General features: G+C 34.1%; 1 protein-coding gene across 1 annotated transcript in view; it reads right to left on the reverse strand.

The window, feature by feature from the left end:
- The window catches only part of DPY19L2 (dpy-19 like 2), an 89,571-nt gene that overhangs the window by 53,885 nt on the left and 11,087 nt on the right, over window positions 1–24,599 (reverse strand). The window contains exons 5-9 of the mRNA XM_067746700.1: window positions 17,928–18,048; window positions 15,186–15,279; window positions 10,473–10,530; window positions 8,667–8,758; window positions 6,317–6,416 (exon numbers count right to left, since the gene is read on the reverse strand). Coding sequence (XP_067602801.1) covers window positions 6,317–6,416; window positions 8,667–8,758; window positions 10,473–10,530; window positions 15,186–15,279; window positions 17,928–18,048 — 465 coding nt within the window. The remainder of the gene's footprint in view (window positions 1–6,316; window positions 6,417–8,666; window positions 8,759–10,472; window positions 10,531–15,185; window positions 15,280–17,927; window positions 18,049–24,599) is intronic.

A 24,599-nucleotide genomic window follows, 5' to 3' on the forward strand; every position in this document is an offset into this window, starting at 1 on the left:
CTCCCCTTGGAAAAAAACATTTTGGTGACCTTTTAGGTTTTGTAGATCGAAGACTCTTCTTGAACAAAAGGTTTATTTGACTTGCCAAAAAACTGTCCTTTCTCAGCCCCTTGGTGTGTGAAATTTGATGTTCAGTAAAGACAAAGGTACTGGAAAAAAGTTTCATAAGCAGCTATGAGTCTCCTGGTGGAAAACCTTTCTGAGACTCACCAATACTTTAACATCTCCAAAAAACTAATATAATCCTAATTTGGCAAGACAGAACCCCAAGGAACTTGAGAAACAAACACATTGTGTGGATGATAGAATTCTGAACTTGTGAGCTCACTCACAAGAACTGTACACCAGAACTGCAGTCTTTTTTTAGGAGAAGCCTGGTTCTACAGACAGCATTTAGCTGATGCTGAAATTCCTTATGACTCAACTCAGCTATCTCAGCACTGCAGGCGTGCTATGAGACATTTACAAGAAAGAAAATGGTGCCACTCGTAAGTAAAAGCACACAGTCCAGGCCAATTTTAGTGTGAAGCACTTGGCATCTATGGCTGTTAGGAGTTTTCTATCTTCAATAAGGTGAATTTGAGTTCTTGACATCAGTGCAACCCAGGGGGTTTTAAGTGCACACTTGGCCTCTGGTTCATTCAGAAAGCTGTAGGACAGGAAACAGGACTTGTCAGCAGGACAGATTCAGATATTTCTCTTCAGTGGGAGCTCTCAAAGAAGTCTTCATGGTAGCCTCACCCCAGGTGACAACTCAGGAGCAAAGAAAGAAGATGCACATCACATAAATGCAGAAGCCACTCTGGCTTAGAAGATCCATAACCCATGGAAACTTCTGCAAGGGAAATGACACTTAAGAGCGTCACTTTACTTCAGGAAGCCCAAAGTCAAGGCATCCCCCTCAGGAAGAACTTAGCTCACTTACAATTTCTTCCTCTCGGATGCAATTAGGCAATCACCAAGCAACTTGCCTAGTAACATCATGGTCTCACAACACTAGCAGGTTTCTAAGGGAAGAGAGCTAGAAGGTTAACTGAGGGTCACATTCCATGCAGAAGGGGTAAGTTTTGCTAAACAGCAGTGTGGTGGCTTTGACTGTGTACCCAGATTTCTGAATCCTCCAGATACAAGTAGTCTCATTTCTGGCTTCAACAGTGAGGCAAAAACATCTAGTCCTGATATTTGGCCCAAATAAATGGCCGATGGGCTTATCGTTGGAAGAGAAACTCCAGGGTAGGAAGAAAATAATCTTCTTATAAGCAAGATGAGGTCATGGAGTCACATTAATTTAAATATTAAAAGAGATATGGCTTTATACATACCCAAGCAAAGAATCAGTTATATAAAGAAAGAATATGAAATTGACAACCAGTTTTGTATAGATATATTGATACTCTCTCTTCCGGAAATAATCTGCATCTCTATCACTTCTGATTTTATAACCTCCTTTCTGCAACTACCCCTGTTACTGTGCTTGGTCATAACAATCTCTCCTACATGAATGGGAATTCTCTAATAAAATATAAGAAAATAGAGCATATTATAAATTAAAATCCAGTTACTGAATAAGTAAGTCACAATTTCTCAGTTTCTTAAGAATGATAATGCTTTAAGGTCTTCTCACTCCAAATATTTTAGGTTTCTACAATTGTTGCTTGTAACTTTTTTCCTTTAAAATATAGCCAGTCCTTGAGTCCTTCAGCCCCATTTCTCAGACAATATGTGCAAGAGACGTGAACTAATCTTAACTTTAATCTGTGAAAAATATAATCAAGAATAAAAGCCTTAGAACACTCCCAGAAAAATAACATTGAATTATCTTCACGTTAGTATTAAAAAAAAAAAAACAGAAGCAAACAAAACTTTATACGTTAATTCAGAAAACTAAAAGCTGGGAGTTATGTCAGCATCATGGCAGCATAAGGTGTCCTGCTTTTCTGCCTCCCCCTTTTAACAACTAAAATTTGGCATCCACCCATGAACAAAAGTGCCTCTGTGGAAGTTGTGGGATCCAGCACCATATGCCAAGGGTACCGGAAGGAGTCTTGCCCACCTATGTATCTGGTAATAAGCAGACAGTACAGTTCCTCAGTACAGGCTGTGGAATAAGCAGGAGCCAGTGAACTAATCCCAGCTCTTCTCAGCTATGGTTGAAGAAAATCTGGATACTGCTGACTTCGGCAGACACCCACAGACAAGAGAGTCCTGTAGAATGCAGTCTTCCTGAGGAGAGGCTCAAGCACTTCATTGGAGCAAAAATATATATGAGTTTGGATGCACTAGAGAGAGTAAGAGGAACTTTGTCAACACCACCCTATCCCCAAGGTGGCACAGTGAGAGCCTGAACTAGCCAGTGGCAACCTCTCCCATGGGGGAAAAGGAGAATGATGAGTGTGTGCCTGGCATCCCCAGCTATGCAGGACATTGCTGGAAAAAACAATTTCTTTCCCACAGCACTCAGAGCTCTGCGGTGCGACCTCCATGACTGGGGCAGGTAGGAGATTGAGAAAGAGGCAAATAAGAATATCAGAGGGCATTGAAAGGATGCAGTTCCTTCTGGTTGTGCTCAGGACTCTGGCAGGAAACCTGCCTACCAGCTGCTGAGAAAACCACCCAAGGATCCCTCCACTTGGCCTGCAGGCACTCTTGACACCTCCTGAGTGTTAAACTCACACCTCTCCCGACTCTGCAGCTGGCTCCTTTTTCATGTTCCTTAGTGTGGCAGTAAGAGTGAGTTCTAGTAGATAAGGAGCTCATGTGAAAAAGAGGCCAGGGTCTGTGGGCCTGTCTAGAAAAGACATACAAGCTTAATAATTCTGCCACAGAGGGAGCAAGAAGCATGAAGCAGGTGTATCCATATAAGGTCAGAGAAAACCCCAGATATAAGCAGGATGAATGAAGAATATATCCCACCTGAAGGCAACCTGAAATGCAAAAACTGCAACACAAAACTTCAAGGAACATGAAGAATCAAGGAAACATGAATAAGAATAACATGAAATATCACCAAAAAATCTCAACAGTCCTCCAGTAACCAAACTCTAACAGAATTCTACGATTTACCCGATAAAGAATTCAGAATAGCTGTTTTGTGGAAACTCGACGAGGTACAAGAAAATACAGAAATACAATTCAATGAAATCAGGATAAAAATACATGAAAAACATGAGAAGATTAACAAAGAGATAAAAATGATTAAAAGAACAAAACAAATTCTGGAACTGAAGAATTCAATGAATGAAATGAAAACTGCAATAGAGTATCAACATCAGGACAGACCAAACAGAAGACAGAACAGTGAGATAGGAACTTTGAAATACGCTGTCAGAGGAGAAAGAAGAAGAAAGAATGAAAAAGAGTGAAGAAAGTCTATGTGATTTATATGAAAATGTCAAATGATCAAATAAGAGAATCACCGGAGTTCTATGAAAAGAGAGGGAGAAAGGACAGAAAGTTTATTTAAAGAAATAATAGCTGAGAACTTCCAAACCTATGAAGAGATTTGGACATGCAAGTTCACAAAGCTAATAAATCACCCCATTACTGTAATTGAAAAATACCTTCCCTAAGACACACTATAATGAAACTTAAAAATCAAAGACAGAATCCTAAAAGCAGCAAAAAAAAAAAGGACTGTAACATATAAGGAACCCCCATTACTCTATCAACTACAGTAATCAAAACAGTATGGTACAGGAATAAAGACTAATATACACAGCAATGGAACAGATTGAGTGACCGTAAGTAAACCCATGCATATACTGTCAATTAATATTTGACAAGGAAGCCAAGAATACTTAGGGGGAAAAATAATGTCTTCAATAAATGGTGTCAGGAAAACTGGATATTTACATGAAATTGGACTTCTATCTTACACCACTCACAAAAATTAACTTAAAATGGATTAAAGACTTAAATATAAGACCTGATGCCATAAAACCCCTAGAAGAAAACTTAGGGAATAAGCTCCTTGACCCTCATCATGGCAATGATTTTTTGGATTGTAACACCAAAAGCACGAGCAACAAAAGCAAAAACCAACAAGTGAGACTACATCAAACTATTGATAAAAAGCTTCTGCACAACATAGGAAACAATCAACAAAATGAAAAGGCAACCTATGCAACGGGAGAAAATATTTGCAGATCATCTATTAGGTGAAATCTTAATATCCAAAATGTATAAAGAACTCATACAACTCAATAACGAAAAAAAAACTGATTAAAAAATGGGTAGAGGAACAATAAATATTTTTCAAAAGAATACATCCAAATGGCCAACAGGTACATGAAAAAACACCCAATATCACTAATCATCAGGGAAATAAAATCAAATCCACAGCAAGATATCCCTCCATACCTATTAGAAAGGTTATCATCAAGAAGACAAAAGAAAACAAATGTTGGTGAGGATGTGGAGGAAAGGGAACCCTTGTGCACTGTTAGTGGGAATGTATATAAATTGGTGGAGCCACTATGAAAAACACTATGGAGGTTTCTCAAAAAATTTAAAATACCGCTACCATATGATCCAGCAATCCCACTTCTGGGTACATATTCCAAAGGAAATGAAAACAGAATATTGAAGAGATATCTACACATCTATGTTTACTGCAGCATTATGCACAATAGCCAAGGTATGGAAACAACCTAAGTGTCCATCAACAGATGAATGGATAAAGAAGACATGCTACACACACATATATATATGTATATAAATATACATATATATGTATATAAATATATATATATATATAAATCCTGCCATTTGTGACAACACAGATGGACCTTGAAGGCATTATGCTAAGTGAGATAAGTCAAACAAAGACAAATACTTTATTATATCACTTGTATGTGGAATCTAAAAAAGCCAAACTTGTAAAAACAGAGAGTAGAATGGTGATTAACAGGGGCTTGGGGGTGGGGGAATTAGAGAGATGTTGGACAAAGTATACAAACTTGCAACTAGAAGATGAATAAGTTCTGCAGTTCTAATGCATAGCATAGTTATTATAGTCAATACTGTATCATATAATTCAAAGTTGCTAAGAAACTAGATCTTAAACGTTCTCACCACAAGAATGAAATAATAATTATGTGACTTGATAGAGGTGTTAAATAACACTATGGTGTTAATCAGGGGATAATCATATTGCAATATAATAATGTATTGATACATCGTATATCTTAAACTTACAAAATGTTAATTACATCTCAAAAAAAAGAAACAACAACAAGTAAAAGTATACTATAACTTTTGAATGGATAGAAAATCATTAAGGCAATATCAAAATTACCGAAGGAGCTAAATTAATACATTTCCTTGCCAGGAAATGATGCACATTAGAAATCTATTCTACTATGTTGGCATATGCAAATAATGAAAACCACAGAAATTCTGTGTTAGTTATAGACCAAATATAAGGAAGTAAGGCAGAGGGAATACTCTTAACATGCTTTAAACATGCAGCATCAATTAAGTTGTGGTTATAACTTCATTCTTTGTAGACAATTGGCAGCACAAGGATTCTTGGCAGAATTTCTCACTGCCAATAAAGAACATCATTACATATTATCAGTGTTTGTTAGTTAGGTGGAAAGGAGTTCTAAAGAAAAATCATAGTAGGAAATTTCATCCAAATTGACCTTTTACTCTCTGCTTCCCCAGCTCAGTTTCTTGCTATTAGTTACTTAGTTGTTTGAAGAAACAGGATATGGCCTCAATTCACTGAATAATACCATGATTAAAGCTCTGAGAAATGGTGTCCAGTAAGATTCTGCTCTTCAGACAGAACAGCCAACATTTAGCTGGATTAGAAGCAGAAATCCCCTACCATGAAGAATCGAAATGGCCCTTACCATGTTGCGCAGCTTGGCTCCTAAAATGATTCCTCAGACAGAAGGAAAATCTACAGGAAGGTTTACAGAGATCATCTCAAATACCAACAGGAAAAATTATGGATTAAAATAAGAGGAAAAAGTCTTTTGCAGGTTTAATATCTGCCTAACTAACAAACACATTAACAGAAGGTAGATTTATATGATTAAAAAAAAAACACACATGTATATAAACTTTATAATTATTCCATATTTTGAAAATCTATTAGGGCACAAATATAATCACATTTAAAATTTCTCTGTAATGAAAAAGAATATAAAAAAAGAACGTATATATGTGTATAACTGAGTCACTTTGCTGTACAGCAGAAATTAGCACAATATTGTAAATCAACTATACTTCAATAAAAATTTTTTTTCCTATGGAAACAAGCAAGCACATCTTGCATTCAACTTAAATTAGTTTAAAATCATCTTACCTGTGTAAAAAGTATAAACTGAGCAAATTGCCAGGGAAGCATAAAAGCAACATTGGAAAGGCACAGTGCAATAAAATGCTTTTTACTATTGTTCGATGTCCTTAATGGAGAGAATTGACACCAGTAAGTTTTACTATAAAAGTAGCCTATCATTAAACTGAATGACTAGTTGCAAAATGCTAAAATCTATTGATCCCCTTACCTTTGATGTTAGACAACAAAATATAGTTAACTTTTAAAAGCTCATTAAGAAGAACTTAAAATATTTGGGTTATAAAAATGTTTATAATAAAACAAACAAAATTAGAGCTTTAAATAAAGTATTGTATCTAGTTTATCAGTAGGTATCTTAAACATATAGCACAGGGAATTCAAGTCATTATTTTGTAAACTTTTAATGGAGTATATAATCTGTAAAAATAATGAATCACTATTCTGTATACCTGAAACTAATAAAATATTGTAAATCAACTATATTCAACTAAAAATTTATTTTTCTTTAACTATGCATGACATTAGAAATTTAATACTCCAGCAAGAATGTCAGAAAGTAGAATCTGAACTGACCTTGCATACCTCGAGATATTTATACTACATGAGCAGCAATAACTTTCATATACCACCACTTTTATGTTTCAAAAAGCAATGAAGAAAAGTATAAGTGCTGGTGAAATAATAAGCTAACGACTATGAGAAAAACCTAAAGAGATTTTAAACAATGACTTTAAAGAAATAATTCTGGAATACAGTTAAACTAATGCATATTGAAGTTTAAACCGTCCATTCTGCAATAATGAGATTTATCAGTAACCAATACCTTTTACCACACAGATTTTATTACCTTTTAGAATATGAAAAAAAGAAATGCACGTATTTTGTGTAAATTATAAAACTGTAACTCTTCTTTTTATAAAGGTTGTATTGGATTTCCATAAATTCTTGTACTGTGGTATATACATTTTCAAAAGGAAAATTTTTAATGATCATATTGTTTAATAATATTATCACAAAATATATTCACTAAGTACTCAGTTATATTTATAAAATAAAAATTACTTTTGGCTAAGGAATGGAGTATAACACATGCACTCAAGGATACAATTCTAAATGTTCTAATTAACATATTTAATTCCATGAACTCTCTGATTGGTTAGACTAATATCACTTCAAAAAATAAAAGTGGAAAATAAACCATCTTTCTAGAAATTTAACTGGGAATGAGTGGGGATAAACAGGCAGCTTCCTCTACCATAATCTTTGAGAGAAGATAAGGTTTAGAGCAAAGATATAGAAATCGGGATAAGGATCAGATTCCCAAATCCATATTCAATCCAAAAATAAACTTTCATGTAGGTTAACAAACCACAAGGTAGTCTGCACCTTTCTAGAGGTTGGTAGTCATGCCAGTATGCCTTTATTTACCTTCCTTAAGCTAACATATAAGAGCCTTAAATGTCTACATGGCAGTGTGCTAAGTGCTCCATGGTTAAAGAGATAAATGTGGCACGGTCTCTGTTTCCAGTGGCATTTTAATACATTAAGTGTATGTTTAGACATTTGTGTATGTATGCTTTATTAACAAATTTACAGTTTTAAGAAAGAAAGAAGACATGTACACAAATGATCTTAATATAGGCAAAATCTGATGGGTACTAGTAAGTGAACTACGGGTTTCTCTGGGAGTTTGGAGGGGACAGTGATCACTCTCTCAATAAGAGATCTCATGAACATTCTATGAACCTATCTCTATGGTAAAGTTATTTATAGTATTCTACTATTTATGTTTTTGTTGTTGTTCCTCAGACTTTTAAAATTTCTGAAATGCTTATAAAATTAATCCCAACCAAAAAATGTGTCCAGGAAAAACAGTTGAGATGAAACTTTGGCTGAGTTTCTAGAAACATCTGTAGTTCCGATATAGTCATAAACATATGAATATAGATACTCCTTATCTATCCAACCTAGCATTTCCCAAATTTATTTGTGCATAGAACACTTTTTTTTTTCATGCTACATCAAAACCATAGGATGGACAACAATGAGTCAGAGTACATAAGCATTGAGGGAAAAAAGTAATACTTTCTCAAAAACCTTTGCATCTTTACCAAATATATATGAACACATACATATTGGTTTATTAAAACATAACAGTTATGTAAAACCTGTAGCCTAGACTCTTAAGTGGAAAACGATTTTTTACATAGCAATTTTAGATTCTTTTTAAACTGGACACACTATTTTTGAAGTAATTTTTTAAAATAGAGTCCAAATTTAGTAATTATAACGATAGGTTGAAGTAATTTTGAGAAACTTACAATTTAGCTAGTTTCGTTTTATAAATAAAAATTACCTGAGAATCACAGTTAAGATGTACATCTGAAGTACAAGAAATGGATATGAAAAACTTTCCCGGAGAGGTGGTGTCCACATCACCCGAGTAGCCTGAAATCAATAAAATGCTTACCTCACTCTATGTTCCATTGCAATAAACACAATTAATTTAAAAAATCATGGGTGGGCTGGTTTTAGTAATTTTAATACTAGGCTCATTTATTTCTGGATACCTGGTATAGCTCCTCAGTTTTTGGAGTTCTCTTACAGCACATAGCCATTAGGTAGAGAGCCATTAACTAGCAAGTCCAGAAACAAGTGAAAGATAGATCAGGCCAAACGTAAGGACACTCGAAGGACAAACAAGATGATAGGGTTAGGAGCAGTGAGAATTCTGGGAAAGACAAACCAGATCCACATTCCAGCTCTTCAGTGATGACCCTGGGCAACCCAGGGCTTTGGGATTTATACATGCTCAGAAAAATATCTAAACAAATGTCACCTAGGGCATTCACAAACACCAAATGTTTACACATGACAAGTTTAATGTGTATAGACACTCACTACAAGTAATTAAGACTGTCTCTGAATTTGTGAAATATACCTTTGAAAGAGTTAACTATAAATTTCTAAAAACAACTAGAAGTATTTGGGATTCACTGATATGATGTATACAATGAAAGTATTAATTAAATTCATATAGACTTTAAAACTATTTCCAAAACATATGGGTGGGAATATTATAAAATTTTATATCAAGAATTCTGAAATTCTAGAAAGAATCTAAACTCTTACAACTTTGCAAGAGTCTTAAAATTTATTGCTCTTCTTCCAGGAAACCAAAATCGTAAACCTCGGAAGGTGAGTTACGGTATGTATAAGAAGGTCAACTCATAGTGTCAGTCATCTGGCATACTCAAAGAAAAGGTCTTGTGTTTATACTAATACACTGGTGACTGACAATGTATTTGTTTGCTTTAAGTTAATATATTTAAGATACTTATGTATAATTTTTATGATTCCCTTGTCTAACTGATTTTTTAAAATTAACCAAGTATCTACCTTTCCCAATAGTAATGGATAGAGATTTCCACCCTATATAATCTGTGCCATAACATACTACATATTTTGCTTCCAAAAACTAGCAGTCAGATTCTTCCACTTTTCTTGGCCATATCCTCAGCATCTAACACAGACTCTGGCACACGTTTTGTACTTGATATTTTGTTGAACGAATCTATCATATTCTAAGTAAGTTTCCATGAACTCTTTTTAGGTGGACCATGTCTTATTGGGCTGAGTTAGTAAGTTAATTTGTATTTTGAAGTCAGCATTTTGTGTAATTAAAAAGGCAGCATGATGTAACAGAAAGAAGTAAGGTTTTAGAGCCAGAAAGATGTAGAAGAGGAAACCCAGCTTCATCATGGTGTGAATGTGGAATCTTGAGTACGTAACTTATCCTCTCCAAATTTCAGTTTCATATCTTCTACTGTGAGGATAACAGCCACCTCCCTAAAAATTTTGGTGGGAGTGAGATAATGTACATAAAGTGCCTAAACTCAACTAATATAGTACTTCCTTTTTCTATAAAATATATGTAACATATATACATTCTAAAACCAGGCAAGATAGCTCACACCATAAATTCTAATTATTATGTAAAAATGTGGATCAACATGATTAAAACATCAACTTACAACACAAGGTTCTTTAAAATACTGTCAAATCCTAAGTAATATACAATTAAATACTGTTTTGATGAATAAGTTTCCTTGTTCCTATGCCACCCCTTCTATTTGTACAAATTATTTTCTAGAAAACAAACCTCTCCATGGTTGAAAAAGTAGCATAATACTGTAATTAGACCTCCAAGTTGAGTCCCACTGTAAAAAAAAATGTATACAATCAAAATTCATGTAAAATATAGTGAGTTTTTCACAAAATTATCTTAGATTTTTAAAATGTCATAGTACTAAACCATATAAAATAACAGTAAAAATTTCAGAAGTACCCATGTAGTTGATGTTTTATTCTTGAATGTAAAAGCATACAAAGTGTACATACAAAGTAATCTGAATGTCATTAATTTTATATTTAAAATATTTTCTATGTAAAATATTATATGTGAACATAAAATAATTTTTAACGAACAGGCCAGCACTTTAGAGTTTATACTGTATTCTTTGAATATTCTGAGTGGAGGCAAATTTTTGTCATTCCAAATTGGATTTCAGTGACTGAGAGATGAAGAGTCTTAACAGTTTCATTTAGCGGTAACTGAACCATCTAAACTACTGCAAATATTCTTTTGTTGAGTCCCAAGAAACAACAATGTAGAATACAAAACTGAGATCAAGGATGGCTGATTATTATCAAAGATTAAAAACCACTTCTTAAAGTTGCCTTTTCTTTAAAGTATTGTTCATCATTATATACACAGCTTCAGACTCGGAAGACAATAAATATTGGTTGAATGATTGAAAAAAGGAAAGAATGAGTTTAACAAAACAAGCAGAGGAAAGCCAATGGGAAGTAATTTACCTTTAACAGTTTTCACTAAGGGAAGTTCAAAGGACGCACATCAGAAAAGAAGAAATTGAAAGGAGGAAGGTGTGAGAAGCAAGAACAAATGCTGCATATAGAAACTAGGAACATGTGGATAAATCTAAGGAAGATTTGACAACAAAAAATAACAGTGATGACTGCTGTGGAGGGGTACTAGAAGTACTAAATTATGGTAATAATTACAAGATGCTAGGGGCTGTTTTGAAGTAAAGTGTTCTGAAATTCCTTGTACTGATCAAAAAGAAGAGGAAAGATATCAATTAATTTTAGACTTGATCAAGTTAGATATGCATGTTAACATTTTATCATTAACCACCAAAAGAATAGAAATGGAATATCTACCTTCCAAGTTAGTGCCAGTGCGGAAGGGTGGCCAAGGTAAGAAATAGAAAAATTTCCCCAAATCCCTATTTCTTTTGTTTCTCATATTCTCATATGCCATAGTTTCTAATCTCCTCACAGTTTTGGTGACACTTTTATAGCCAACATATGTTATATCTACATATCCTTCTTAAAGACTGGAGCCTAATAATGTATTTGATATTCTAGAACTGTGTAACCAATTTAGAGAAGACTTTCACCTTTTGGGTAGCTCTCCCAATGAAAAGTACTAACTTTTAAAATGTCTTAGTCTCGTGTAACATTTTCCATATTTGAAAAAAGCATAATAAATAAACTATTTTTTAAACTAGAACAATTTAAAGCCTGTTAACATAATCTAAAAGTCATCCTTTCCCTCAAAATACTGATGAGCTTATGTATTTTTCCTATCTGACACACATATAGAAAAGTACATAAAAATTTCTAGATAGCTTATAGAACACTTATAAAGTAGATATTCTTGTATCTACATCATTGAAACAGAAAACTGATCACACCCTGAGACCTCACTTGCCACCTCTTAAGACAGACACTATCCTGAGTTTTGTGATTACCAATATAACTGCTTCTATATACATATCATACTATCATTTAATCTGTGTTTAAACTTTATACAAATATAAGTATGCAGTATTTTTAAATTTTGTGCATGCCTTGATTCATTCAGCATTTGTAAGACTTTTCCACATTGATGTTTGTAGCTATAGTTCATTATCATTGTTGTACAGTATTTCACTGTATTAATAAACCTACAATGTGCACACTTCTCTGCTGAAGGACACTTAAGTTGTTTCTAGTTTGGAGCTAGTACAAACAATGCTGCTATGTTCTTGTATATATTTTCTGGTGTACATAAAAGAGTTTCTTAGGCATATTTACTTTAAATTGGAATTGCTGAGTTATAAGGTACCTGTATCTTCAAATTACTAGATAATGCACACCATTTTTCCAAAATAGCTGTACTAATTTATATATCCACCCACCAGGGTTAAAAGTTGCCTTTGTAAATCTAGTAGGTGTGAAATGGTATCTCATTGTGGTTTAAATTAGTCTTTTCCCCATAATTAATGATGGTGGTCAATTTTACATGTTTATTGGCAATCTGGAATTCTTCTGGGAAATGTCTATTCATAAATATTTTGTCCGATTTTCAGTTGGGTGGTCTATCTTCTTAGTCTTTGTCTATCCCCTAGAACATAAATTCCATGAGGACAGGGATTGTTTGTTTTGTTTTCCTAGCACCTAGAATAGTGCTCCCAGTCACAGTAGGCATTCAATAAATATTTGTCTAATTAATGAATGTAAGTCTAGATACCACATTGCATACATGCTTTGCAGTATCTTTTCCCAGCTTGTGGCTTATCTTTTCATTCTATTATATCTTGAGGAACTTAAATTCTTTTCATCAAATTTATCAGTTTTCTTCTTCATGGCTGGACTTTTGTACCTTGTTTAAGAAATCCTTTCTTACCCCCAAGTTACTGATGATAATCTTCTATATAACATTTTAAACATTTTATAATTTTGTCTATCACATTTGAGTTTTTAATCCAACTAGTATTTGTTTTTCATAAGTTCTGACTCTGCTTTGTTCCATATGATCTCCCCATTATTTCAGCACCATTTATTGAGAAGCCTATCCTTACTCACTGATCTGTAATATCCACTTTGTCATATACCAGGTGTATATCAATGTACATTTCTGCTTCTGGGTTCTACTTTATTCCAGTGATCTACTTGTCTATCTCTATGCCAATATCACATTGTCTTATTTACATTAGCTTTATAATATAGAAATAATTAATGAAGCAAGTTCTCACATTTCCTTCAGGATTGTCTCAACTATTTTAGGCCCTGTGCATTTCTGAATAATTTTAAAATCAGCTTATCAAGGCCAACAATTTTATCAAGATCACAATTTTTCACTGATTCTGTGCTAGGATTTTTATGCTGAAAACTTCCAAAACCAAGGGGTATATATGTATTAATCTCTATAGAAACATAAACCTTATGAAAACTCAGTAATTGTTGAAAGATTAAATCTAAATTTTTCACTTTTAATGTTGCACAGTTCAAGAATAACATTGTAAAGAAATCTGATGATTCAGTTAAAAATGTATTCTGTTGTCAAAAACAAAATCTGACAGAAGTGTCTTAAATAATATGGATGCTTATTGTATCATTCAACAAGAAAATAAAAGATAAGTGTCTGTTGGCATTGGTTCAGCAGCAGAAGGATGTTAAGGCAGACATATGAGGGCTTCCCTGGTGGCGCAGTGGTTGAGGGTCCACCTGCCAATGCAGGAGACAGGGGTTCGAGCCCCGGTCCGGGAGGATCCCACATGCCGCGGAGCAGCTGGGCCCGTGAGCCATGGCTGTTGAGCCTGCACGTCCAGAGCCTGTGCTCCGCAACAGGAGAAGCCACAACAGTGAGAGGTCGCGTACCACAAAAAACAAAAACAAAAACAATAAAACAAGTATGGTTTATGGCTAATATGTAAGTGAAAGATTCTCAAAAGACTATAGAATCTTTAGAAAGCACAGGAATAGAAAAACTGCAGGGTTTGTGAGAGGCCCACATACTGCAAAAAAAAAAAAAAAGGCAGACATATGTGCTATGTTTATGGCCTTTTCCTCATGATCACAAAATGACTGCAATAGCTCCAGGTATCACATCCAGGTAAAAGCAGGAAAATAACAGAAAAGCGGCAGCTGAATCTAACCTTTTGTTAGAAAGGCAAATGCTTTCCTGGTGTAACCAAGTCTGATTTCACTTTCTTTTTCACCAGAAAAGCTAGCTCATATGGCTCTCCCAACATGCAATGGAGAGTGGGAAGCAGAATACACAATGGTCATAGTTAACTTCAACCTATCACCTGAAATTGGGCACCCTGCTACCCCAAACAAAATTGTGGTTGCTGTTATCAAGAAAGATAGGCTATCAAATGTAAGTGTATGCTACAAGTGATATACATTTTCTTTTACTGCTTTCTTAATTTCACATGTACAGAGATGAAAATTAGAAATATTAATACTTTGCTACTAATGCCAACCAAAGATCCCCTCTAATGTTATAATAATTTTACACATGATCTAGAGGTATTTTCATTAAAATCTTTGTTCAGGAATCTTAATAAGCTTAAAAAATACCCCCATAAGGATAAAAGACAGGCCTTTAAGATATTGTTTTAGTGACAGCTCTAGCTTTTGGCTGCATATTTGGCTCAGCTTCTGCAAAAAATAAAATCTAAAGGTTTCCTACTATTAGTCAATTAATCTTGTTATTTATCCTTTTAATTATTTATTTATTTATTTATTTATTTTTGTACGCGGGCCTCTCACTGTTGTGTCCTCTCCCGTTGCGGAGCACAGGCTCTGGACACACAGGCTCAGCGGCCATGGCTCACGGGCCCAGCCACTCCGCGCCATGTGGGATCCTCCCGGACCGGGGCACGAACCCGTGTCCCCTGCATTGGCAGGCGGACTCTCAACCACTGCGCCACCAGGGAAGCCCTATCCTTTTAATTTAATCAACAAATGTCAGAAAGTCCTTATTATCCCACTGAAAGATCTTTTAATACAGTAGTCTTACCTCAAGTATGCACCATATATGAAGAACAATCCCATCATTATTCCATTTAAAATAAAAATCACACCAACATAAAAGCAAGCAGGGTCTCCCAATCCTTTAAAAAGACACAGATTATTCAGTATTTAATGAATAAATTACTATACAGTAATTGGGCATAATTATCTCAATGCTTTGTAATCAAGAGCTAGTGAATTTGCTGAAAGCTTTGCTGCTCAGACTGCTGCTCTATTTAATAGTTACATTAGTACTTTCCCCATCCATGAGGCATTATTAGTTACATTTATACTTTTCCCTATTGAAGTGTTGTTATAGTGTAATGATTAGTTGGTGCTTCATTTTATTTAGGTGATGCTGCTATTGTTCCGTATCTAGAACTGTCTGTAGAGCCATTTGATAAATTACAAGCGAAAATCCATTGCATTAATTTTATCTTTTGCTAGGCTCTAGGATGAGTAAAATACGGCCCCTGACTTCAAGGAGCAGCTTTAGTCTGTATGGGATAAATTAATCCATTATCATGTATAGCCAGGACCTTAATACTTACTATATCCTGTGTATAAGACAATACATATATATATATATTAACACACACACATAATCTACTAGGTACTTTGCAATCATCATCTCACATAATACTCAGAACAAATCTTTGAAATTACTTGGTATGAAAATACGTTTTTTAATGGTTGAGAAAACAACACAGAAAACTTAAGTAACTTGTCAAAAGTTATTTAGCTGTAACTGGTGGAGCCAGGATCTAAAGGCTGGCCTTTCTGATTTCTTCTTCTTCTCTGATCATTCCTTTTCAGTCTGTCCTAGTAACTTCTCATCCTTTTACACCACCGCCCTTCAATGTTGGACCACCTTAGGCTCTGTCATATACCTTCTTCTTTTCTCAGTCTGTATATTCTCCTTAAAGAAATTCTTCCAGTTCCATGGTTCCAATTATCATCTATATACAGATGACTCCAAGTATACCTTCAGATGAGAACTTTCTTCTTATTCCTATAGGTATGTATATGCAGGTAGCCTCTTGACATCTACACTTTGGGGTTTCTCAGGTACCTCGAATTAATAGCAATTCAAACCTGCTACTTTTAAAAATGTTTCTTACCACTTTGAATGGAGGGACTCAATTAAGCTAGAAACCCAACAGTGTTACATAAATTCATTCTCCTTCCCCTTCCCCATCAAACAATTACCAAATCTTGTCGTTTCTCCTTCCAGCTATCTCTCAAATCCATTCATTTTCCAGTTACCTTTCCTGCAATCACTTGCTGAGAGCAAAATAGTTTCCTACCTGGCCTCACTGAATTCACTTTTGTCCTTTACTAGTGTCTTTTCCATGTAACTGCCAAAATTGTGTTTTGAAAATAAAAATCTGTCAAAAGTCTTCAATGAATACACATAAAATCCTTAACTAGTAAATGGTCCTTCATTATCGGACCCTTGCTTACATTCTAAGCATCATTTCACACCATGTTTTCTTCTCTATCTCTCTGCTCTAGGAAATCTAGCTTTCTTTCAGTTCTCCCTTGCCTCAGGACTTTGGAAAATTATGGTTCCTATTCTTGAAACACTTCTCCTAACCTCAGCAATCTTATTTTCCTATTTGTAACATCCACCACAGTTGTAACCGCTAACATCCCTCTTATGTTGCAAACTCTATGAGGGTAAGGCCCCATGTTTACCCAGTTTATCTTGGGGTCCCAAGTGCCAACACTAACCTATAACTTAGTGGCAACTTAATAAATACCATATATGTACATATATAAGGTGATTTTTTCCCATCCCTCAGAAAAGTTTATACCTTATAAGCTGGTTCAGGCAGTCGCTCAATTCCTTTAGTTTGTACAAAAAAAAAAAAACAACAGTCTAATTGCCCTCAAATATCTTCTACCAATGCTGCTTTAGACCATGGTTATAAAGACCATCTGAGGGAATCAGTAAAAATGTAAGGGAAACATGGCAATACAAATTTAGGATATATTCTGAGAACTGAATGTTACTATACACAAGTCAACAAAAATATATTTATAAAACATAATGTTCTAGAGAATATGAAGAAATAAAGAAAAAACAACTATGTGTTATGCAAGTAGATACACGTGATTTCAAATAAGAGTTTCAAGGAACAGCATCATGCTAAGATTTTAACAGTGCTAAACTGCAAACATCTTAAATGGAAGTGACAATCACAGATCCTGGAAAACTGTTAGATGATTCGAAAAGCAGTTCTTTGACAAAGATACTGATGTAGAAGATGTATATGAAGAGTTTGATTAGAACTATTCATGGACTGTGAGAGCACAAAAACAGCAGAATTTCTACAGTAATCTATTATATATCTGATTTTTAAATATTTATGCATAACTAAATTTTTACATTAACTATTTATGTTAACTATTACAGGTAGAACTGTGACTATTTAATCTACATCCCCCAAATTTATATATTCAAGCCACCCCAGTACCTTCTGAAATGGAGGAATGACTTATAATCAGTGTGGCCTTACACTGGAGCATATTAATACTCAAATTAAATTCCAAATTAACACTCTTATTAGCAAGTACATTGCCTTCTCAGAAAATTAAAGGGTAAATACACTTTTAGGTGAATCAGTTCTAGACTGTTTTTAAAGAAAAAAATCACAGTAGTTTATAGTAATTCTTAAAGGAGTCATAACATTACGTTTATGTAAACATTAATGACAATACAACAGCATTTTAGGAAGAAACATGCCTTCACAGCTTTGAACTTCATTTAGAGGTTCTACTCTGGTCACATTCCAGCAGGTCTTTGTTTCCAGCCCAAATAAATTCATTATTCCCATAAATGTGCGATACCAGAAGGCTATAATCACCTACAAAAGATAAAATCAAAAAGATAATGAAGAAAAATTCAATATCTTCTTAATAATAATTTTTCCAAAATACCATTTTATGATGGTTGCCTTTAACATTATAAACTTTGATGAATTTATTTAAATCATTTCATGTGGGAAACAATCATTTAAAATTTTATACACACACACTATCAACTAAAGTTAGGTATTACTGAGTAATGCACATCTACAAAATTTATGTTGTGATCAACATCTCTGTAATATACTCTTGTAATCAACTCTAACATAATTAATAGTAGCTGTAAAATCAAGCATGAAGTACATAATTATGATAATTAATAGCAAAATACAAAGATTTACAGAAGTATTTTGTAACACTTCCCTTAGGTCCTTGAACTTATTTTCTTCATAGTCTAAAAACCAACTCATAGTCTATAAAACCAACTGCACATGGAATAACAGCTCCTGTGCCCATTAAAACACTGACCAAGCAGATTTAATTAACCAGTACTTCCCAACCTGAAATCTACTTTAAAAAGTTTAGGGCTTCCCTGGTGGCGCAGTGGTTGAGAATTTGCCTGCCAATGCAGGGGACACAGGTTCGAGCCCTGGTCTGGGAAGATCCCACATGCCACGGAGCAACTAGGTCCGTGAGCCACAACTACTGAGCCTGCGGCGTCTGGAGCCTGTGCTCCGCAACAGGAGAGGCCGCGACAGTGAGAGGCCCGCGCACCGCGATGAAGAGTGGCCCCCACTCGCCGCAACTAGAGAAAGCCCTCGCACGGAAACGAAGACCCAACACAGCCAAAAATAAATAAATAAATATTAAAAAAAAAAAAAAAGTTTAAAGACAAGGGAAAATAGCAACAAAAAAATTACAGACAAAATGCTCATGCCTGGGAGATTTTTTAATAAATAATTTTATAGATTTGGGAAAAATAATGCAAAATCATTGGGGAAAAAAGTTAAAAAAAAGTAAAGAGGAGTTCAAAGGGAAACTAAAAATAACCTACAACTAACTACTTTTACTATTTTGGTGACCATCCTTCCAGTCTCTCCCTAGGCATAAGAAACATGTAGTTAGAGTTATTCATTATGTAATATTATGTATTATAGGATGTTAATGTAATATACATCACTAAACAATGTCATAAACATCTTTTCATATATAATATTATTTACGATTTTATCACTTAATTTTATAAGATGACATTCTGTTTAAACTTATAACTTCTATTCTTGTGTGTTTTTCATACATGTACAAAAAATTTCCACATTAAATGTATGTGCAAATTCTAGAATTATACTCCTTTCTGAGATGTCGTTTAATATAGTAGAAAAGCATGACTTTGAAGTCAAAATAGAACAAAAAATTCTGACTCTACAAGGTATTGTTTCTACGGTGTGAAGTAATCCTTCAACCTCTGAACCTCAGTCACCTCATCTGTTAAATGAGGTTAATATCAATAATAACCGTCTTACAAGAGTGATTGGAGATTAGAGCTTATATATATAAGTACTGGCATATAGTAAGCATTAAATGCTTTTGTCTTTACAAAATACATTGTTTCAAACTTACACTTTTAGGTGAGAAATTAATTTCATCTTTAGATGAGAAATTAATCTTGTGAACACAAAGTATGGACATTTACTTCAACACTTAAGTACTATATAAGGTCGCAAGCAAATGTAAATCTGCATATTGTATCTATGCAATATGAAAATAAGACTGGACGAGTCCTTGTTGCCTGTCATTTACATGCTTTCAAGTTTTGAAAACAAATGAACTACATTACCATGATTACTTTTTCAAAGCATCAAAGAAGCTGAAAACTGCAAATTATTCAATAAATATTTTTAATAAGTAAAAAGAAAAAAATTAGCTAATGTTTTAGAGACCATACTGTTTGAAACTAGTGGAACAAGAAACAGAGATGTAACGACAAAAAGTTCCAAAAGTAATCAAAAACTAAAAATAATACTTAACAAACACTGGAAAAAATGGGCCTAGTCTAATAAGCTAAGTCCTTATCTTATATACACAGAGTAAGTGAATGTTAACTAAAGTTGAAGATTCAACAAATAGTTTTTTTTTTCTTTTTGATTTTTCCATTTACACTAGAATTAGACAGATAATCATTAGAGGAAATATGGTCAGACTGCCTTTGAAAAGTAAGCCGGGATATAGAGAAAGCTGCTGCAGAAAACTGCTTCTTTCATCTTAGATCTTAGGTAGGTCTATACTATACAATTGTTACTACTACAAATTACATTGAAAAGTACTTATAGAAATTAAAAGAAAAAAAGAAAGAAATTTGGGAAACCCTTAAGTACTCTGAAATTAAATAACAATATTTAAGTATCCAATGGATCAAAGGAGAAATCACATGGGAAATTAGAAAATCACTTAAACTAAATGAAAATGAAAAAAAAGTCAACATTTAAATAATGTAAATTTCCTATTCCTACAAGTACAACTAGAACTCCTGTGAATAATATAAATCAAACACAAGAAGACCCTTAAAGGTAGAGAAAAGAGGCAAACTAGATAGGAATGTCAGGGCCCAAGGAATGACATGGTAATAAGTTCCCTGGACTTTCCCTTTGCTTTATTTTCTCAGGTTTGGAGTTAAAGATATTTTGATACTTGATACCAAAACCAACGAAGAAAGTACCAAAAAATTAAACCACATACTAATACCCCTTATAAAGACAGACGTAACAAACCCTAACAAAATATTAGTAAATAGATTTCAGCAATATACTAAAATAATTATATGCCATGATCAGATGGGGTTTATTCCAGGGATGCAAGACTATTTCAGTATGAAAAAATGAATGTACTCCATCATATTAATGGAACAAAGAAGATAAATTCCATGATCATATCAATTGGTGCAGAAAAAGCATTAGAAAAAATTCAATACCCATTCTGATAAGAACTTACAGAAAAAACTAGGAATAAGAGAGGAACTATCTCAATCTTATAAAGGTCATGTGCAAAAAAACTTACAGCTAACTTTATACTTAATGGTTTGAGACTGAATGCTTTTTCCCTAAGATCAAGAATGAGGCCTGGGGCTTCCCTGGTGGCGCAGTGGTTGAGAGTCCGCCTGCCGATGCAGGGGACACGGGTTCATGCCCCGGTCCGGGAAGATCCCACATGCCGCGGAGCGGCTGGGCCCGTGAGCCATGGCTGCTGAGCCTGTGCGTCCGGAGCCTGTGCTCCACAATGGGAGAGGCCACTACAGTGAGAGGCCCGTGTACCAAAAAAAAAAAAAAAAAGAATGAGGTCCAGATGTCCACATTCACCAGTCTTAATAAACATAGTACTGAAAGTTCTAGCCAGTGCAATAAGGTAAATAAGAGAAATAACAGACATACAGATTAAAAGAAAAAAAATAATACTCTATTTGCATATTAAATGCCTCACTATGTAGAAAACTCCCAACATATGTGTAAAAAAAAAATACTCCTAGAACTAATAATTGAATTCAGCAAGATTGCAGGGTAAAAGATAAACATACCAAAAAAATCAACTGTATTTCCATGTAACAATGAACATGTGGGCATCAATATTAAAAATATAATCCCCTTTATCATCATTTAAAAAAACATGAAATACTTAGGCGTATATTTATCAAAACACATACAAGACTCGTATGCTGAAAACTACACAATGCTTTTGAAAGAAACCAAAGAATACCTAAATAAACAAGCGACACACCATGTTCATGAATTAGAAGACTCAATAGCAAAGAGGTCAGTTCTCCTCAAATTTATTTACATGTTTAATGTAATTCTTATTAAAGTATCAATAGAATTAGATATAGAAAACATTATTGTTAAATACACATTAAAAGGCACATGAACTAGCTAAACCAATTTTGAAAAAGAATGAAGTGAGAGAAATCAGTTTACCTAATCCAAGACTTACTGTATAGGTACATTAAATCAAGACTGTATGGTACTGGCAGAGGGATAGACACATAAATCAATGGAAGAGAGAAGGGAACCCAGAAATAAACCCATAGAAATATGCCTAATTTATTGTCACATAGGTGCAAAAGCAATTCAATGAAGAAAAGATAGCCCTTTCAACAAGTGGTATGGAAACTACTGGACATCCATAGGTAAAAAACAACAACAACATAACCTTTACCCAAGTCTCACGTCTCACGTCACATAAAGAAATTAATTCAAAATGAAATGGATCACAGATAGAATTCGAATTGCTTTTAGAAAAAAACGTAGAAAATATTTAGCATCTAGGGCTAGGCAAAGAATTCTTAGACTTGACACCAAAAGCACAATCCACAAGAAGAAAAATTGCTAAACTGGACTCCATTAAAATTTAAAAATTGTCTTATGCAAAAGACTCTACTTAAGAGGATGAAAAAACAAGGTATAGACCGGGAGAAAATATTTGCAAACCACATACCTGGCAAAGAAGTAGTACCTAGAATATATAAAGAACATCCTAAGATTCAACATTAAAAAAAAAAAACCCAATTAGAAAATTAGCAAAAGACATGAAGACACATTTCACTGAAGAGGGTATATAGCTAGCTAATAAACACAAAAAAGGAGCGTTCAACAACATTAGTCATTAGGGAAATGCACATTAAAACCACAATGATAAATCACTACATTCTGATAAATCAGAATCATTAAAATAAAAAGTAGTGACAACACCAAATGCTGGAGACCCTGTGGAGAAAGTGAATCACTTATACATTCCTGGTGGAAATGTAAAATTGCATAACCACTCTGGAAAACAGTTTGGCAGTTTCTTATGGTTTGTTCCTTTTTTATTGCTGAATTGTATTCCTGGTATGAGTGTACCACAGTTTCTTTAACCATTCACATGTCAAAGGACATCTGTGTTGTTTGCAGTTTTGTGCTACAATGTATAAAGCTACAATAAATGTGTATAGGTTTTTGTGTGAATATAAATTTTAATTTCTCTGGGATAAATGTCCTGGAGTACAACTGCTGGATTATATGGTTTACATCTGTAATTTAAAAACTGGAAATAATTTAATATCCATAATAGGGAAATATACAAATAATTTTGGAATTCATAAAATGGTTGAAATTAAAGAAAAATAAATATGTACATACATTTTCAAAAATTCCAAAATAAAATACTGAGGAAAAAGTTGTAGAGTGATATGTTCAGTATGAGAACACTTATGTGAAATTACAAAAACACATAAAACAATCCTTGAAAAAAGAACTGGATGGATATACACATCAAATTCACGATAATGATGCTTGTGAGAATGGGAAAGGAACAAACTTAACTGGGAAGCAGAACAAAGATGACTTTAACTGTATTTATAATGCTTTATTTATTTTAAAATATCAGAAGCAAAAATGATAAAAGAATAGCACTTATTTATTGTAGGTGGTTGACCACACATATTTGCACATTATTCTCTAGCTTCTGCAATTTTAAACATTTAAAATCAAAATAATAATTTTTAAAAGCTATAAAATATGAAGAAAGAAATAAAAAGCTAGACTTTTTAACTTATCTGCTGGATTCTGAGATAACTCAAAAGTAGTTCTTACCATGCTGTCAAGTCAGCATTTATCTTCAGAGTTCACAAACTGAATCTACTATTTTTTTTTCTTTTTTCCAATTTCTAGAATTTGAAGACTATCATAAAGTTCATACTTTTTTTAGTATTGGGAAGTATTCATAGATTTCTAGCTATATAACTAAATAAATCTTGCCTTATTAATGTATCCCCAAGGTCACTATTCTACTCGTCACTGTCATTGTCCCTTCATGTGATCAGTATACCCATCTACACGGTCTCTAAAGCCAACAGATGCAACGGCCAAAGGATTAATCTCCAAAATATACAAACAGTTCATGCAGCTCAATATTAAAAAACAAACAACCCAATCAAAAAAATGGGCTGGAGGCCTAAACAGACATTTCTCCAAAGAAGACATACAGATGGCCAACAAACACATGAAAAAATGCTCAACATCACTAATTATTAGAAAATGCAAATCAAAACTACAATGAGATATCACCTCACACCAGTCAGAATGGGCATCATCAAAAAATCTACAAACAATAAATGCTGGAGAAGGTGTGGAGAAAAGGGAACCCTCTTGCACTGTTGGTGGGAATGTAAATTGATACAGCCACTGTGGAGAACAGTATGGAGGCTCCTTAAGAAACTAAAAATAGAACTACCATATGACCCAGCAATCTCACTACTGGGCATATACCCTGAGAAAACCGTAATTCAAAAAGAGTCATGCACCACAATGCTCACTGCAGCACTATTTACAATAGTCAGGACGTGGAAGCAACCTAGGTATCCATCGACAGATGAATGGATAAAGAAGATGTGGTACATGTGTACAATGGAATATTACTCAGCCATAAAAAGGAACGAATTGGGTCATTTGTAGAGACATGGATGGATCTAGAGACTGTCATACAGAGTGAAGCAAGTCAGAGAGAGAAAAACGAATATTGTATATTAACGCATATATGTGGAATCTGAAAATATTGGTATAGACAATCTTATTTACAAAGCAGA

The sequence above is a fragment of the Pseudorca crassidens genome, chromosome 8 (genome assembly GCF_039906515.1).
Source record: "Pseudorca crassidens isolate mPseCra1 chromosome 8, mPseCra1.hap1, whole genome shotgun sequence".
Classification (NCBI taxonomy): domain Eukaryota; kingdom Metazoa; phylum Chordata; class Mammalia; order Artiodactyla; family Delphinidae; genus Pseudorca; species Pseudorca crassidens.